This window comes from Cebus imitator, unplaced genomic scaffold (assembly GCF_001604975.1).
Source record: "Cebus imitator isolate Cc_AM_T3 unplaced genomic scaffold, Cebus_imitator-1.0 Scaffold32, whole genome shotgun sequence".
Taxonomy (NCBI): Eukaryota; Metazoa; Chordata; class Mammalia; order Primates; family Cebidae; genus Cebus; species Cebus imitator.
The window spans coordinates 65,998-83,874 of record NW_016107347.1 but is presented as its reverse complement, the minus strand read 5'-3'; the positions used below and the strand labels follow the sequence as shown (position 1 = coordinate 83,874).

Below are 17,877 nucleotides of genomic sequence, written 5' to 3'. Positions count from 1 at the left end.
ATGGAGAAACTGCCTAAAGGTGATCTTTAAAATCCTTCTCAATTTCAAAATCCAGTCGCCAACATATAGTATTTAAATATGGAGAAAAAAAATCTTATTTTGGCTATTATTTTCTCAATCTTTATGTAATGTTTTACAATATTGGCCATATTTGGTGGGGGGTTGCGGGAATGAGTTTATTTCCCATCCACCCTGGCCCAACTAATTTTAGAGCCTAATATGAAAACAACATGTTTAATTTGTAACACCTATATCTAGTCACAGAAATACCTTAAAGCCCAAATTTAGCTGTGAGGCTCCACTGAAAGAAAAAGCAGCAAAAGAATAGAAGTACACGGTGTTAAGCAAACAATACTTAATATTTCATATAAATGAAAACACACTGACTTTTTACCTTTTATGACACTTTCATCTATGCTGTTTCTCTTAATTTTGTGTAAGTTTAAAAACTTTTCTCCTGTTTTCTGTTTAGGATCTTATTGTGATAGAAAATATACATATCATAGAACTACGTTTCAAAAATGTCATGTGACCATTAACGATGACACTTATTAGGTTCTAAATTTCTGGAAAGATGTTGACCAGTAGCAAGCTTTCTAAAAATGCCTTCTACCTTTGTGACTGTATCATTAAAGAAGTTGTATCAAGTGGGACATGCCAGAATGTTTCACAAAGTTAACTGAACCTAGCATTTACTGTTGCTATAGGAACAAACTACCACAGCTGAATTTAAAAGGTTGGTACCGAATCTACTGGGCAGACATGAATAGCTCAAATTAAGCAACTGCCATCCTCTAATTATTAAGTATTTGAGACTATAATGGATGAAACTCTCCTCTGATCCAATAATGGATTAATCCTTTTTTTTCTTTTTGAGACGGAGTTTTGCTCTTGTTACCCAGGCTGGAGAGCAATGGCGAGATCTCGGCTCAACGCAACCTCCGCCTCCTGGGTTCAAGCAATTCTCCTGCCTCAGCCTCCCGAGTAGCTGGGACTACAGGCGCGCGCCACCACGCCCAGCTAATTTTTGTATTTTTAGCAGAGACAGGGTTTCACAATGTTGACCAGGATGGTCTTGACCTCTTGACCTCGTGATCCACCCGCCTCGGCCTCCCAAAGTGCCGGGATTATAGGCGTGAGCCACTGCGCCCGGCCCGATTAATCCTTTCTTAATATCAAATAATTTCTAGTACAACTCAGTAAAGTTCTGGCTGTGAACAGTTTCTGCCTTAACATTTTCAGTGACAAAATCGTACTTGAATACTTGAATTCCTGTCTCTTTTATGAGTCATCACTAATCCTCAAATGATCTATTAATTATAATAAATATTGTCCAGATGTTATAATACTTTACTGGTAAATTAATAGGTTTTCCCCAAACCTTTACCTTATGCTGTAATCATTTACAGGCATTTTACGGATGAAAGCCTTAATGCTCTGGGAAGAACTAGAGAACTAACTGCCTAACAGAAAGCTATTGGGAGGAAACGTCTAACAAAAAAAAAAAAAAAAAAAAAAAAAAAAAAAAAAAAAAAAAAAAAAAAAAAAAAAAAGAAGGAAAAGGGAATTAAGAGGAAAAGTTCTAGTGCCCGAAATGAAATTAAATGTCTTTTTATAGAATAAAAGTGAACTGGGAATCTTTACCTTTTTGTTTTAAAAGGTATACAATTTGATAACGGGAAGGCCAACAGATTTTACAAAAAGGATTGTGAAATGAAAATTATATGAGTGCAAATCACGTTTCTGTAAGAGACATAGCAAAAGGTGCAGCAAAAATGGGCCCATGATTTTCTCAAGTCTGGAATATTACTAGCCTCCACCTAGGCCGAAATCATGTGAAGCCAGAGGCCAGCTAGCTATAATCAGAAAGGCAGTGTGTAGCTATTTTGTATACCTGGACCCGGAGCGGCAAATAATCTTCACAGAGATCATCCCACAGCTCCTGCAGGTCTGAAAGCTCCAAGGGATAAGTCACAGGTGTCTTGTAAAGGGGTTTCAAAGACCTGTTAAGGAAACCGGAACTACCTCCATCTGTCATGCTATGGCCAGGCTTGGCTCCAGGTGGGCTGGATTTCACTGGAATCGGAAGCCTGCTCCCTCGGGGGCTCTGGATGGGCTTATAATCAAGACCTTTAATCATGCTAAGAGCTAACTCCAACTTGTGATTACACCCATGCTGCGGAGCCTGATCATCTGAACAACAGTCACACTTCCCAAGTTCCTTCGCACTTCTCTCAGTCTCCTCATCTTTCTGTTGTGGAGGGCTGGCCTGGACGCTTGCATCCAAAGATTCCACGGAGGAACCCGGCGTCTCTTCCTCCATGCTTTCTCCATCTGGGGGTACCTTTGTGCTTGCTAAGTCAGGTGGCCCGACCTCAGACAGCGCTGGTTCTTCAGTGCAAATGCTGGTGGACCACCTGCTAGAAGGGCCACAGGAGATACTTCTGGCCACCTTTCGAGGCACCTTACAAATGGCTTCATAGTCAGAATCAGCAACCCGCAAAGTTGCACAACCACGGCATCTCCTGGGTCGGTTTCCAGGGCCTTCCGAAGCATGGCAGCTGTGTGGCTCCTGAGTCTGATCCTCATTCTCAACCCAGCACTCAAACCCTGAATAGGCGAAGTCCTCCTGGAGCAGTGCAGAGTATCTGGCATCGGGTAGGACGGACATGTCAACCGTCCCATTCCCCGCCTTGGTCTCCGCGCCAGAGTCGTCGTTATTCTTCCGATACATGCTGGCAATGCAGAACTTGAGGCGATCCTTCTCCAGCAGCAGCTTTTGCAAGCGCTCAATAGAAAGCGCTTCGATCCGGGCAATAACGGTGTCGAATCGATAGATTCGATCAAGCATGAAAGCACACTTGCTGCAAGCGAACTCGGCTTTGCCATCGCGGGGGACATCCTTGCCCAGGACGTGCGAGAGCAGAACCTGGAGGTTGAGCTTGGACGCCGTGTGGAAGATCCAACGCCGCTGGTTTCCACACAGCTCACGGGCACAGATCCTGCAAATCTCCTTCATCTTCCCTCCCGGCGGGTGCCGAGCTTCCCGCGGCGGCGGCGGCGGCGGCGGCAGCGGCTACTGGGTGACCACTCCCTGGCTCCTCGCTGCGCTCTGTCTCCCGCCTCGGTGGCCTCGGGTCAGCATGGCACAGACCAGTGGGGTCCCCACTCTGCAGGGGCGCAGCCCTGCCCCGCGCGCCGGCTCCGGGTACCAGAGCCGTCAGCCCCGCCCCTAGGGCAGCGGGCGGGCGTGGGAACGCCTAGGGGGATGCTGAGTGACAGCCGCGCAGGCCGCGCTCCGACCCTGCCTTATCGCCCCCAGCGGTCTCTCCCGCCAGCCGCAGCGTCCTCAACGTCCTCCCCTGTTAGCAGGCCGGGCTCCCAGAGGATCCCCGGCCGCCCGCGCAGACGCAAAGCCTCAGGGACGGAGGATCGGATTTCAAGATGGCGCCCGCCGCTCCGCGTCTGCGGCCTCCACACGCCTCTCCTGGGAGCTGTAGGCCGGTCGGCGGGCTCCCGGCTCTGCGCATGCGGGGAGTGGCCGGCGCGCCCCTCGCCCCAAATCCTGTCACACACCCGGCTGACGGCGGGCGCGGAGCGGAGAGCACAGCAGCCGCACAGCGCAGCCAGCCGCCTCCATCTGCTAAGGCTCACCTGACAGGCGCGCCAGTCCCCTCAAGGATCCTCCCGCCTCTGCAGGATGTCCCGAGGCTCCTCCTCGCTGGGAGGAGAAAGCCGCATCCCCTCCCGCTGTGTCCTCGTGCAGTGCCACGTCCTCAGCGGGCGCAGCCCGGCAGTGCCGCTAGGTACCGCTGCGCACCGCCGCCGCCTCCCGGCAGCCGGGCCCGTCCCGCCCCCGCCCCGCCTGCGTTCTAAGGCCCTGAGGCTGCGATGCCGGCGGGGAAACCCTGGTGTCCTGAGGGGTGCGCGGGGCGTGCCGTGCATCCTTTACCGCGAAAAAAGAGTAGCCGAGTGTTTCTCCCTCGGCGTGGGTGGGGAGAAGGTTAGCACCCTTGGGCGCCCTGCCCTACTTTAGACAAAAAGAACACCGAGCGGTCACCTGAGAAAGAGCCTGTAAATACAATGTGAATCTGGTTAACCAAGATTTTGAAGATAATAGAAGAATAATGGGCTTTTTCAAGGATGCAGCCACCCGCGAGTGGATGGCGTCCACTGAAGTCTCTCTCGCATTATTTCAGGGCAGGAGAGGGTAAATAAACACTAGCCAAAGCACGGAACTTCTTTCGGCGAGGGCTGCAGTGTCGGGGAGTGCGGCTCGCGCAGGACGAGCTGGGAACTTCACTGACCTCAGTGGGAACCCGGATTACTGGGCACTCGGCAGTGGCAGGGCCTCCACCCTCGGGACTAAAACCTGGATTGCACACAAAGAGCTCTGACTGCGTGGAATGCAGTTACCTCCGACCGTTCCTTTAATAAAGAATTCTCTTCCTGGCTTGAGAGGCATTCAGACACAAGAGGAACAACCTCAGCGGTCACTCGCAGTCCCCTGGAGCAGGACATTTCCCAGTTCTAATCATGCTAAGTTTTGACCTCATAAGCTAAGGCCAGCAACATCTAAGTTTTTCTGAACCTCATCCCCAGGACAGAGCCCATACTCCTAAGCTTGAAGATATCCAACTGCCATCTATGAGAGTTCATAATAAGCCCTCAAACGTCTTCCTGAAGACGAAATGAGATGATTTTGAGGAAATGCTTGAACTGTGTTTAGCTTATTAAATAATAGCTAATATTGTTTTAATATGAATTAGAATATTTTAAGTAATTTTAAAACATTATGGGGCTCTGCCTACATAAGACTGTATTGTTCTCTTAATCAGCAGAGCAAAATCTAGTAGCTCCATTGTAAGAGGACAGTCAGAGCTTTGGGCTTAGTAGGCAGTACTATTTGAACATATGGCCCCGCCAAATTTCATGTTGAATTGTAATCCCCAGCCTTGGAGGTGGGGCCTGGTGGGAGGTGTTTGGGTCAGGGGTGTGGATCCCTCATGGGTTTGTGCTACCCTTGCAATAGTGAGTGAGTTTTTGATATCTGGTCATTTAAAAGTTTGTGGCGCATCCATGGCCCCATCTCGTTCCTGCTCTGGCCATGTCACCTGTTTGTTCCCCCTTCACCTTCCACCATGATTGTAACCTTCCTGAAGCCTCGCCAGAAGCCAAGCAGATGCCAGCACCATGCTTCCTATAATGACTGCAGAACTGTGAGCCAATTAAGCCTCTTTTCTTATACATTACCTGATCTCAGTAGCAATGCAAGAATGGCCTAATATCATAGGCTATAGAATTTTGTATATGTAATTTCATCTACTATGTATATTCTGACCCGAAAACCGAGAATATAAAAGCATTTCAAGTAAAACTACAGCTGCATTTTTGCCTGCTTCTAGGTAGGTGAACTTCAAAGTCGGAAGAAATTAAGCAACACGCTTTGGAATCCATGATCTATAGAAAGGCAAAGAGTTCCTGGACTTACCCTGACTGATGGAAAGACAGACTGCCTGCCAAGACACTACTCTGCTGTACCCAGTCTTAAGTATAATCAAGAGTTCATTTTTTACTGTCAATGCAAGCCACATTTTCCTGTTAGGCAAATGTGAATGAAACAAAGTGCTCTTCAAGAGCAAACTCTGAATTATACTTTGGATTATTCTCTGTTCCTCAAAAGGATTTTGCATCTGATTGATAGTCTCCAAATTTTAATGACAGTATATAGATAGCTTGGTGTAGACATACAGGTCAATACAAATGGTGAAAAGGCAATTTGCCATTGAAGAATATGTTTGCTGTAAATAAAGATCAATATACTGAGAAAGCTATACATATCTAGGCTTTCAAAAACAGATGGGAATAAACCACTCTGCAATCAGGAAATTTGAAGATGGCACTCTGTTCACTTCCAGAGAAAATAGTACAAACTATCTCAAAATGGATATAAGCTACTGTACTAGAATTAGTTCCTACATGAGCATTTGGAATTATAAAATAATGTATTCCCAACAAAAAGATCACTGGTATAGAGATAACAAACCTTGAAAATAAAAATATAAAATTAAAACTTAGAAAAATTGTGTGATAATAAATTCTGCACTTCTTGGTCCTTATTATTATCCTGTGGTCAGGAGTTTGCAGTTGAATTGGTTACCTAAGGTGGGGCTATACAAGGGCATTTACTTTTTATTCTATAGACTGTATATCATTTGAATTTTGGACAATGAATGTTCGGGTATTAATTATAGATTTTATTTAATTTAGAAAATATGGTTAAAGCTAAGGACTGCCAATTTAACACACTAATATCAGGGTCTAAGTAGTAAAACTTAAACCTAAAATAAGAATTTTTATACTACATATGATAAATATATAAGTAAATAATTTATATAAACCAAAGTTCAAAGGGGTACACAAGTTATTAGTAATGGTTATGTCTAGAAAGTAGAATTATGGGTATTTTCTTTTTTCCTTATTTTCTATAATTTTTTACATTATGTGTTACATACTTACAGTAAGTACTGCTTTTGTGATAAAAAATATTTGTTACTAAGAAAAAAGGTAGATGAAACACATTTTGGTGTATTCATACAATACCATACATACAATACAATACAATACTAGTCAGCAACAAAAAGAATGAACTCAGAAACAGGTGATATGGATGAATCTTGAAAACATCTTAAGTGAAACAAACCATATGTAAATGAGAATATCCTGTATGATTCCATTTATTTGAAGTCTAACAACAGGTCTACGGCTGTACTACCCCGAATGCACCTGATCTCATCTTAAGTCTAATAATAGACTATAGGAAAAACAGATCTATAATGGTAGAAGTCTGGAAGTGGTTGAACAGTGAGAGACGGGGTGAGAAGCGATTGCAAAGGGGCACAAAGAAATTTTCTGAGGTGATGAAGATGTTCTGTATTTTGTTTTGGATAAAGATGACATGAGTATGTACAGTTGTTGAAGCTCATTGAACAGGGTACTTAGATCTGTAGATTGTATACATATTAGTATATCTCAATTCAAAAGGTTATAAGGAGTAAATAAATTAAAAATATGTATTGCCCCCAAAATTTTAATCTAAGGGATTTCTTTGGTAGAAAGTCACCCCCACTTTAGGAACAGTTTTTAAAATTAGGAAAATATTATAAAATATAGCCCAGAAGAAAATCTATAAAAGGCCCAATTGCAAATTAAAAACTTAAGCCTATCCATATGAGCTTTTTTTTTTTTGAGATGAAGTCTCACTCTGTCACCCAGGCTGGAGTGCAGTGGCACAATCTTGGCTCACTGCAACGTCTGCCTCCAGGGTTCCACTGTGCCCGACCCTAGGAAAATATTTTATATGCGTGTGTACACCAAACACCTATGATTGAAGCAAGGCATGCGTTCAGGTGAAACTTAGGGCTTTTGCAATGACTTAGTATAAAATGATTACTTTTAAAACTTAGAGAAGGCACATAAGAAAAATTTGAAAATGTTTCGTATTATGAGTAAACAAATTATTAATTTTACATATCAACAGTTCACCCTGAATATTGATTGGTAAATACATTTACAAGCACTTATTTGCTTTATGGCTTAAATTAAGTCACTTATATCTGGCTTTTAATTTCCTAAACTACAATGAATTATGCTGAATTTAAACAGTAGTTTTCAAACTTCAGCATGCATCAGAATCACCTGAGGGCTTATTAACACAAATTGCTGGGACCTACCCCTTTGAGTTTCTGACACAATAATCAGGTCTGGGATGGGGCCCAGGAACTTGCATTCCTGAGAAGTTCCCAGATCATGCTGCTGCTGCTATCTGGGAACCACACTTAGAAAACCACTGAACAAGAACCATCCTAAGCTGTATCAGTCAAAAGATCAGACATTCTGCAGATAGACAGAAAAGCACATTAATAAAGAACTACTTTAAAAAATCGATGTTGAATTTAGAGAACTGTATCCGCATTTGGAAGAAGACTTCTAAATATTACTGTGGTATTGGGTCTTTTGCGCTATCTCTTTTTGACCTCTAGATTTTGCAGTCACCATAGTCTCTTTTGTACTCCTTGTACAGCAACAAGGTTGTAGTATTTCTAAGACCTACTTCTGGGCTGAGAGGGAGTTTCCAAAAGAATTGGAGAGGCGGAAAATCCCCATGTCCCAAACCAGTTGTATTAGGTTTCACTGCCTACTTATGACATTAGAAATGCTATTCTAATTACTAAAAACTATGCACCAAAAGAAAAATGTGATTCTGGCAGAGAAACTAAAATGCAAGAATATCAAAGTAAAGCCAGTTAGGCTTTGTGGTAACACAGGCAGATGCGTGATTTCCCTGAGCTCTTTGGAAATCTTTAAGAAGTCAGAAACAATCACACTTTGCATTAATTGACAACATAGCATTTTGAAATGTTTGTTTAAAAACCAGGAGATTTCCAGTTCATCTGCAGATTATAGTAGTATGTTTCTCAGCAAAATCCATCTAACAGAAAACATTAGAGTCTTTCAAGTTATTAAATACCCATAGTTTGTTAAGTGAATGTTAAAAGTATTTGTTAAATCAATCAATGAGCAAGAATGCAAACTCACATCTTTTTTCTCTCTTCAATGAGCTTTCAGTTAAGTTAAAAGGGAGAAAAGGTGCACACGACAGTTAAAGTAATTGATTGGTAAACGAAATGGTACTGACTTAAATTTAGTGTAGGTACAGAAAAAGATGAGGTTAGTATGGGCTGGTGTAGTTGAAGGGACAAGAGTGGCACTTGAGATGGATGTTAGGATGAAGGAGCCCAAGGAAGGGACTCCAACAGAATAAAATAGCATCCTTAAAAGCCATGGAACTTGGGTTCAACACAGTGCTAGCCTGTAGGTAAAGGGAGATGTTGGGGATTTTTGAATGACCAGGTTTATCCATCCACGCATCGAATCCTCTATAGTTGTTCATTCAAAGAACATGTATCAAGAACCATCTATAACCCACACACTATGCTATGGAGTGCCTTGGCGACTAGAATTTGGTTAATGTTTTGACAAAGGCAAAAGAATTTGGATATAATGTTACGGACTTAAGCAGAGAATGGCATGATTGAAACCTTTTTTTAGGAAGATTACCCAGGCAACAAGATGGATTGGATTTTCAAGGAGAACTTTGGGATGGTTACAGGAAGGCCTGCTAAAGAGACACTGCAGTTATTCAAGTGTGAATTAATAAAGGTCTGGTTTAGAAATGGAAAGAAAGTGGTAAATATGAGAATCACCTTGAAGAAATGAACAGCAGGACTTGATGGTATATATGCAGACAAAGAAAATAAAGGGTTTAAGATGGAAATAACGGTTTGGAGTCTGGAAGACTGGTAGAAGATGGCATAAATTAACAGAAATGTAGGAGTTGGGGCATCTATTTGCAAAAAAATAATGAAGATATTTATTTAGGACATGCTGAGGTGACTGAGGCAACTATGGAATACTAAGTGGAGCAGTTGTACAGTCAAAGCGCGGGTGGGGGAGTTCAAGAATGACAGGGATGGTCGACATTGTCAAAATCTAGAGAGAAATTAGCAGGATAGATAAGGTGGGGCATAACAGTTCCTAATGTGACTGGGTGTAACTGGGTAGACTTGTACACTAGATGGATTTGAAAACATGAGAGTGTACCTTTACTTCCCAGAATCCTTCCCCATCAAGCCGAACTTCTTTTCTATCCTTTTTCTGAGCATCTCTAACAATTGTATCTTGCTTCACATTTTCATTGCACTTTCCATTTCAGGTTCTTGAAACCTGATACCCGAACTGTATCACACAGCCTTAGAAGCTTACCACTAATTATCCTGCATGTTATTTGCAGAACATTCACAGTAAAGATCCATCATTGTCCACTACCTGTAGGCTGAAGTCAAAACCTTTAGTTTGACATTTAATCATCTCTACAAAAAGATCCTAATCTACTTCCCTTCCAGCTTCATCTCATACTTCTTCCCTAGCCAAATGGTGAGAGAGTAAATGTTTGGATGTAAGTTTGTCTTGTTACCTGTATATCTCTGCCTCCCTCTTTTCTAATCTGATGGTCAAGACCTTAGCATTCACTTGACTCCAGAATTTTTGCAGAGCAAAGAGCAGAGGCTGTTTGAAGCCAAGCGCGTTTCCAGACTTTTATGAAATTCTAAGCCCATTGAGAAGGTTGAGCCTGATGTCGCATTGGGGAAGAGAATAGAGAAAAGTTTTTGAAGTCAGTGAAGAGGAGAGAGTGACATTTCACCCAGATGGAAAGAGATTGGAGGTCAAAGAGTACCAAGTACCCACCTCCATTCCATATCAGTGTCCTGGGTAAGCAGCAGGACCTCAGAGGTGGAAGTAATGGGGTGACTTGGAGAGGCTGGACTTTTCTTCAGGATTCTGGCTCCATAAAAGGTTCCAATATAACAAGCTTATAGGGTTGGCAAAACCATGCTTACTGAGGTAGGGGTGCTTTAGCGGTAGATCAATGATCAGAGTAGTCTCCTTGGTGCTTTGGCACCTGGAAAACCTAGGGATCTTTAAACAACTGAGAAAGTAGGGAGAGGAGGAAATATCAAACCTATGAAATTGAATTTCTCACCATAGTGATTAAGACAGGGACTTTTTTTTTAATTGCATTTTAGGTTTTGGGGTACATGTGAAGAATATGTGAGATTATTGCATAGGTACACACATGGAAGTGTGATTTGCTGTCTTCCTCCCCATCACCTATATCTGGCATTTCTCCCCATGCTATCTCTCCCCAACTCCCCATCCCCCACTGTTCCTCCCCTATTTCTCCCCGACAGATCCCAGTGTGCGATGCTCCCCTCCCTGTGTCCATGTGTGTTCTCATCGTTCAACACCCACCTATGAGTGAGAACATGCAGTGTTTGATTTTCTGTTCTTGTAAGACAGGGACTTTAATGCCTACCTCAGATTTATTAACTGAGAGTCATATCACTACACACCTTTAGTAGCTGTTCATTGGTACTCAGTTCTAGACCGATTTTACCTCTCTTATTCTCTTCTGGTGTCATCTCATCCTTTCCCATCTTTATACTAGTAGCTTCCAATTTATAGTTTTATCATAGAATTCTCCTCTGAGGGCAACTCTCAAATAGCTGGTTACCTAATTGATATCTGCATGTGGATGTATCATAGACATCTCAAAATTACCATAGGATTTCTGTTTTTGTGTTAGTTTGCTGAGAATGATGGTTTCTAGCTTTGTCCATGTCCCTGCAAAGGACATGAACTCATTCTTTTTTATGGCTGCATAGTATTCCATGGTATATATGTGCCACATTTTCTTTATCCAGTTTAACATTGATGGGCATTTGGGTTGGTTCCAAGTTTTTGCTATTGTGAATAGTGAGACAATAAACGTACGTGTGCATGTGTCTTTATAGCAGAATGATTTATAATTCTTTGGGTATATGCCCAGTAATGGGATTGCTGGGTCAAATGGTATTCTTAGGTATAGATCTTTGAGGAATGGCCACACTGTCTTCCACAATGGTCAAACTCATTTACAGTCCCATCAACAGTGTAAAGCGTTCCTATTTCTCCACATCCTCTCCGGCATCTGTTGTTTCCTGACTTCTTAATGATCGCCATTCTAACTGACAAGAGATGGTGTCTCATTGTGGTTTAGATTCAGATTTCTCTAATGATCAGTGACGATAAGCTTTTTTTCAAATGTTTGTTGACTACATAAATGTCTTCTTTTGAAAAGTGTTTGGTCATATACTTCACCTACTTTTTGATGAGGTGTTTTTTTTTCCTTGTAAATTTGTTTAAATTACTTGTAGATTCTGGATATTGGCCCTTTGGATAGATTGCAAAAATTTTTTCCCATTCTGTAGGTTGCCTGTTCACTCTGATAATAGTTTCTTTGCTGTGCAGAAGCTCTTTAGTTTAATTAGATCTCAATTGTCAATTGCCTGTTCACTCTGATGAGAGTTTCTTTGCTGTGCAGAAGCTCTTTAGTTTAATTAGATCTCAATTGTCAATTTTGGCTTTTGTTGCAATTGCTTTTGGTGTTTTAGTCATGAGTCTTTGCCCGTGCCTATGTCCTGAATGGCATTGCCTAGGTTTTCTTCCAGGGTTTTTATGGTTTTAAGTCTTTCATTTAAATCTTTAATCCATCTTTAGTTAATTTTTGTATAAAGTATAAGGAAGGGGTCCAGTTTCAGTTTTCTGCCTATGGCTAGCCAATTTTCTCAACACCATTTATTGAATAGGGAATCCTTTCCCCATTGCTTGCTCTTGTCATGGTGTGTCAAAGATCAGATGGTTGTAGATGTGTGGTGTTATTTCTGAGGCCTCTGTTCTGTTCCATTGGTCTATATATCTGTTTTGGATACTGCATGATATTCTCACTCATAAGTGGGAGTTGACCAATGAGAACATATGGACACGGGGAGGAGAACATCACTGGTGCCTGTCAGGGGCTGGAAGGCAAGAGGAGGGATAACATTAGGAGAAATACCTAATGTAGATGACTACTTGATGGGGGCAGCAAACCACCAACCTGCACATTCTGCAAATGTATTCCAGAACTTAAAGTATAATAATAAAAAAAAAAATTACCGTAGGAAAGACTGATCTCCTGATTGTCTTCTGCCCCTTGTCTAAAGTGCCTCCCTTTCTTCCTAATACAGTCAGCAAACTATGGACTGTGGACCAAATCAACACCACCTGTTTTTGCAAATAGAGTTTTGTTGGAACACAGCCATGTTCATTGCTATGTGTTGTGTATGGCTGTTTTTATACAACAATGGCAGAAATTTTACTGCCTGCAAAGCTTAAGTTATTTACTTTCTGGCCCTATACAGAAAAAGTCTACCAATCCCTGATCTTTGCTTTCTTCAATGTCCTTATCACAATTTGAAGTTATGTATTTGTTTGATTATTTGGTTATTTATCTGTCTCCTTCATTAGAAGAAAAGTCTTTAGCACCTAACAGCACCATTGCCTAGCCATGGTGGGCACTCAATAGTCATTGACTACAATGTATGAATCAGAAGATGAACTATTATATGTTAAAATTTTATTTTGCTTTTCTGTCTTAGCACAACACTTTCATCCTTCCTTACCCTCTAATGACTTCATATCTTAAGTAATAGAGTTCCAAAATAATGAGCCCCCTCAAATTCTTTGCCCTCTACTTTATCCTCCTTTCAGATTAATCTTTCTAAAACAGAGCTCGGATATCACTTTCCCTCAAAGAAACCCGGAGACCCAATGACTTACTCATTAATCATAAACTTCTTTGCCTGCCTCTTAATGTTCTCTGAATCTGGCTCCACGCTATTTTCCTGTCCCCCTATATATATTCTATTCCTGCTACTGCTTTTCTACCCTGAACTTTCCCACCTCCATATTTTATACACATGGAATATTATTTTCACTACCGCCTCCACCTGTCAAAATCCTATCCACCCTTCAAGTATTGCCTTCAAGCTGCCTGTCTGAGTACCACCAAAAGACATCTTTCTCTTCTTCCATCTTCCAAAATATGTTTTGCACCTACAGTAATTTGTGTGCCATTTCTCCATACTGCCTCACCCCCATTAACTGGTAAGCTACTTAAGAAAAGGAAGCACAACTTTCTCATCTTGGTATCTGCTGTCATTTGAATGTTTGTGTTCCTCTCCAAATTCTTATGTTGAAGTCCTAACACCAACATAATGGTATTAGGAGGTAGGGGCTTTGGGAGAGACTAGTATCCTTATAAAAAGAGACCTCAGAGAGCTAGCTAGCCCCTTCTGCCATGTGAAGACACAGCAGGAAATCCATAAAGCAGAAAGTGGGCCCTTGCCAGACATTAAAAATGCCAGTGCCTTGATCTTGGACTTCCCAGCCTCCAGAACTGTGAGAAATGAATTTCTGTGGTTTATAAGCCACTCACTCAGTCTATGGTTTGTTATAGCAGCCTGAGGGGATTAAGACTGCTTCTGATGTATTTGCAACAGTATCTTTCCAGATCTCAATAAATAATCATTGAGTGAATGAATAAAGTAATGCTTTTCCTTTTCATCTCTTCTTTGTAAAATCCTAGTCTCAGAGACCAAAATCTTTGCTTCTGACCCCAGTCCATGATGATTTTTCCTTTCTGTACTGCCTTGTATTTTTTTTCAATCAGTGACTTTCTCCTATTGTAATCTCTAGAAGACAGTGACAAAATCTTATACATCTTCCTGTTCTTCCTTCACCTAACAGTACCTTGTGCATTATAAGTGCTCAATAAATATTTTTGATTAAGTTGTAAAGCAGCTACCTATTTCCACTTTCTTTTCTGCTCCAAAGGATTAGAGCAATGATTGTTTTAGCTGATAAGGCCTGCTTCAGAGACATATTATTAATGAAGGTTGTCTGGGAGATAGGAATGTTGAACAGGGATTTGTAAATGAGTCTCCAGCTTCAACGTTCATCAGCGAAAGAAGGGGACACTGAAAAGCTACTCTAAAAACAAATCTCCTTATATGAAGTTGTCTGGAGCTGTGTAAGATACTAATCCCTGCAAGATTTTCAGTCTCTGCCCTGAACATTTAGAGCACATTCTTGCCTTAACCTCCAACTCAGATTTCTCCATGGTAACGAAGGAATGTTTGCTATTCTAGGAAATATGCCTCAGTGCATGCAGTGCTATTTACATTAAGTTCCAAACAAGGCATAAATGCAACAGCTTGACTGTGCTAATTTGTGTGAGTGGGAAGGCCTCGATTACTTAATGTGGGCCTCTCCCTAATTGTGTTATCCTGTTTCGTTTTATAAACCAACCACAGTAAGACTGCATGTTAATAAATTTTGCTTATGTTATACTGAAGGAGAAATGCAGATAGAGAAAAAAGGCAAGAAACAAAACAAGAATTCCTCCAGACCTCCCTTTGCAAAGGCATCATTTTTTCTGCCTTCACACCCTCCAGGTCTGGTTTCATTTAGAAGCTACATTGAGATGAAGCTTCCACCATTTTGTAAAAGGAAATAGTAGCAATAACTGAAACAATTGGTAGCTTTTCCCTGCAACTCTGTAGACACCTTTACTGAAGAAGAGAAAAATGCTTTGTAAACTTGATTAGAGTTTCTGACTCCCTAGCGAAAAAGATGTGGAAAAGATGTCACAGACTCACATCAAAACGTTCCTCAACACTCTGATCACAACATACTATTGATCTGAATGGATATCAACAAGGATTGGAAGGAAATACAGAATGAGGTCAATTAGTGGCATGTCTAGTTGGTGGTACTTTTTTGTTTTGTAAGAATTATAGAAGTTCATAAATATTGTGCAAGTTCACTCCCACTAAAATGAATGTTGTAGAATGTTTTCATAGAATGGAAAAGGAAAACAGCTAGAAAGACTGTAAGATCAATTAAATGAAATAATCTTTATCAAAAGTATCTGTCTTATTTGAAGGACTGAAGACTCTGAAGTCAAATTCCTGTACTCAGATATTATGAGTATATTATACTCATTGTACTCCAGACTTTCATACTGGGATTATGTCAGAAATACTTATCTATGGGAGGTGGGATAAATGAACGTTCTTCACTTGGACAATTCAGACCTAGAAGTGCAAGATCTATGAGCTCTTCTTTCTTCTAAGGCCCAACTGTTTGTGGTATTGTCAATTGTGAAGGGTAGGTGGAATTAAAGGAAGTGAATAGATCTTTAGAACTCAAGCTCCTCCACCCTCCAGCTGAATTGCTGAGGGATTCCAGGGATGGCTTTGCTGGAGATGAGGGGAGTCTTTAGTCTCTGAAAAACAGTCCCAGAGCTTAGAAATTGAACTTTTGCCTTCCACATTGTAAGGGTCTTTCTTCTGTGGTCACAGCATGGCAGACAAAGGTTTGCGTAGAATACGGAGGAACTTTAACTGTTAAAGCGGAAGTATATTGTTAGCAGACAAGGATAACACCCACAACACAGGCTCCAGGTATCACAAATAGCAAGGTTCACCATACTTTACCTATGCAGAGGGGAATTGGTTTTATAATATTCTTTCCCCCTAACCAATTCAAAGAATGGACTTGACAAAGCAGTGAATAGCTGTGTCAGATTATGATTTGCTCTCTCAAGAGGTGACATCAATTATCTGCTCTTCAAGCAATCCTCGTCTCCACAATAACTAGGATTGCCTTTCCAAATGCAAATCATATGCTTTTATTTCCCTTACTTTTTTTTCTGGTGCCTTAGACCATGAAGTCCTTAGCTCAACATTTATGGGACTTCCCAACTATATATTTTATCATTCTCCAATACTTAATTTTGGTAACATCAATTATTCCCAATTCCTTAACTGTGTTCCACATCACTGTATACATTGCTCCCCCGTCTAAGAATGACCTTTTCCTACTTTCTGCCTTGTATATTGAGCCTTTAAGGCCCAGCAGAGGGGTGACCTCCAGGTGAGTTCCTCCTTGGAGACAATCCCCTTCAGCCGTGGGGTCCTTTAGCACCATGTGTGTATTTCTGTCTCCTCATTTATCACACTGTATTTTGGTTGTTTACATACAAGTCTTTCAATGTACCCTAAACCTTTGAAAGGCTAGGATCCCCTATACCAGTGGTTTTCACTGAGCAACTGTTTCATCTCCTAGAGAGCACTTTGAAAATATGTGAGTGTGTTTCTTGTTTTTGTTGTTGTCACAATGATGAGTGAGACAAGGGATGTTACAGGACAGAGTATTGTCCCAAATTCCAAATGACTTAAAATTTGAATGTTCCACTGAGTGATGATAAAACTCTTTACAGTCAACTGAACCTACAACGTAACTCTGCTACATATACAGGAAATGATGTTAATTTACGTTAAAATTTTCCATGAATTAAACTACTTTCTAAATTGTGGAAAGATACTACCAGTCCTTGGGGCCCAATTTTTTTTTTTTTTTTTTCTGTAAGACATAGACCTAAAGGGAGAAACAAGGAAATATGCTATGGGAGGCTTTCTATTCTCCACACTTGAAAGGACCAACTATCAGAGGCCTCCTGTGGCAGGGCTTTCCAACTTAGGTATTCCAGCACAGTGTACCTCCGAGTGCTCCACCATTGTGCAAAGATGCTGATGGCCTCAGCTCTCAGGGTGGTGCACGGGTCCTGAGGTGGCCACGGGCGATCGCCTCAAACCATGAACAGCCATGGTCACTCATTTCAAAATACCATACATGTATATTCATTTCGTATGAAAATGAATTTTCTGTGAAAAAGGTTGGAAAACACTGTCTTATAGAATGAATGACACAATGTATCAGGCTTCTAAATGTACAAAGTATTGGGTGATAATAATAACAATAACCTAATTTTTATTAGGCAATGTCAAAATAGCATATCAATTTAGTACAGTTTATGTGATTTGATGCATTTCTTCTGCCTGGTGGGCATGCAATATTATCCCCTGGATGCTGTGCTTATTCTTGTTCTAAGCAACCTTTTAGAATAGAATATAAATAATTTAGTCTCTTTGAAATTATAATGTTTTGGCTCTTTAATGCTATTTTGAAAACTGATACCAAACCAATTCCTTAATTAGCATTGCAAATACTGAACTACATATATTAATTTTAGTGCTTACCAAAGGTGATGAAAACAAGTATATGTACAAAATATTTTAGTACTTATGTGCTTGTAAATACAAAATCAGCAAAAAAAGTGATTTCATTTCAGAAGGTGAACATTTTGAAAGAAATTATACTCCTGTAAATTCTGAACTAAAATAAAGTGAAATAAAGTTTTGAAATAAGATAAAAATAGAATGTTAGCATTATAGGAAACTATAGAGATTATCTGAGATTATCTTCCCATTTTATGTATATGGAAGCTGAGAAGTGACATATCCATAGTCATAGAGCTAATAAATAATCAGG

The 17,877-nt window shown here is 40.9% G+C and overlaps 1 protein-coding gene across 24 annotated transcripts in view; it reads right to left on the bottom strand.

Annotated features, from left to right (window-relative positions):
- Nucleotides 1–17,877, bottom strand: part of LOC108301098 (phosphodiesterase 4D interacting protein) — a 151,588-nt gene that overhangs the window by 77,543 nt on the left and 56,168 nt on the right. For 14 of the 24 annotated variants that reach the window (XM_037736973.1, XM_037736968.1, XM_037736979.1 and 11 more), the window contains exon 1: nt 1,895–3,543. The exons of 7 other annotated variants lie outside the window; for them this stretch is intronic. In XM_037736973.1, the coding sequence (XP_037592901.1) occupies nt 1,895–3,019 (1,125 nt within the window). In that variant the 5' untranslated portion in view covers nt 3,020–3,543. Of the gene's footprint in view, nt 1–1,894; nt 3,686–17,877 lie in introns of those variants that run through there. 3 more of the 24 variants (XM_037736971.1, XM_037736972.1, XM_037736984.1) reach the window with 2 other exon arrangements.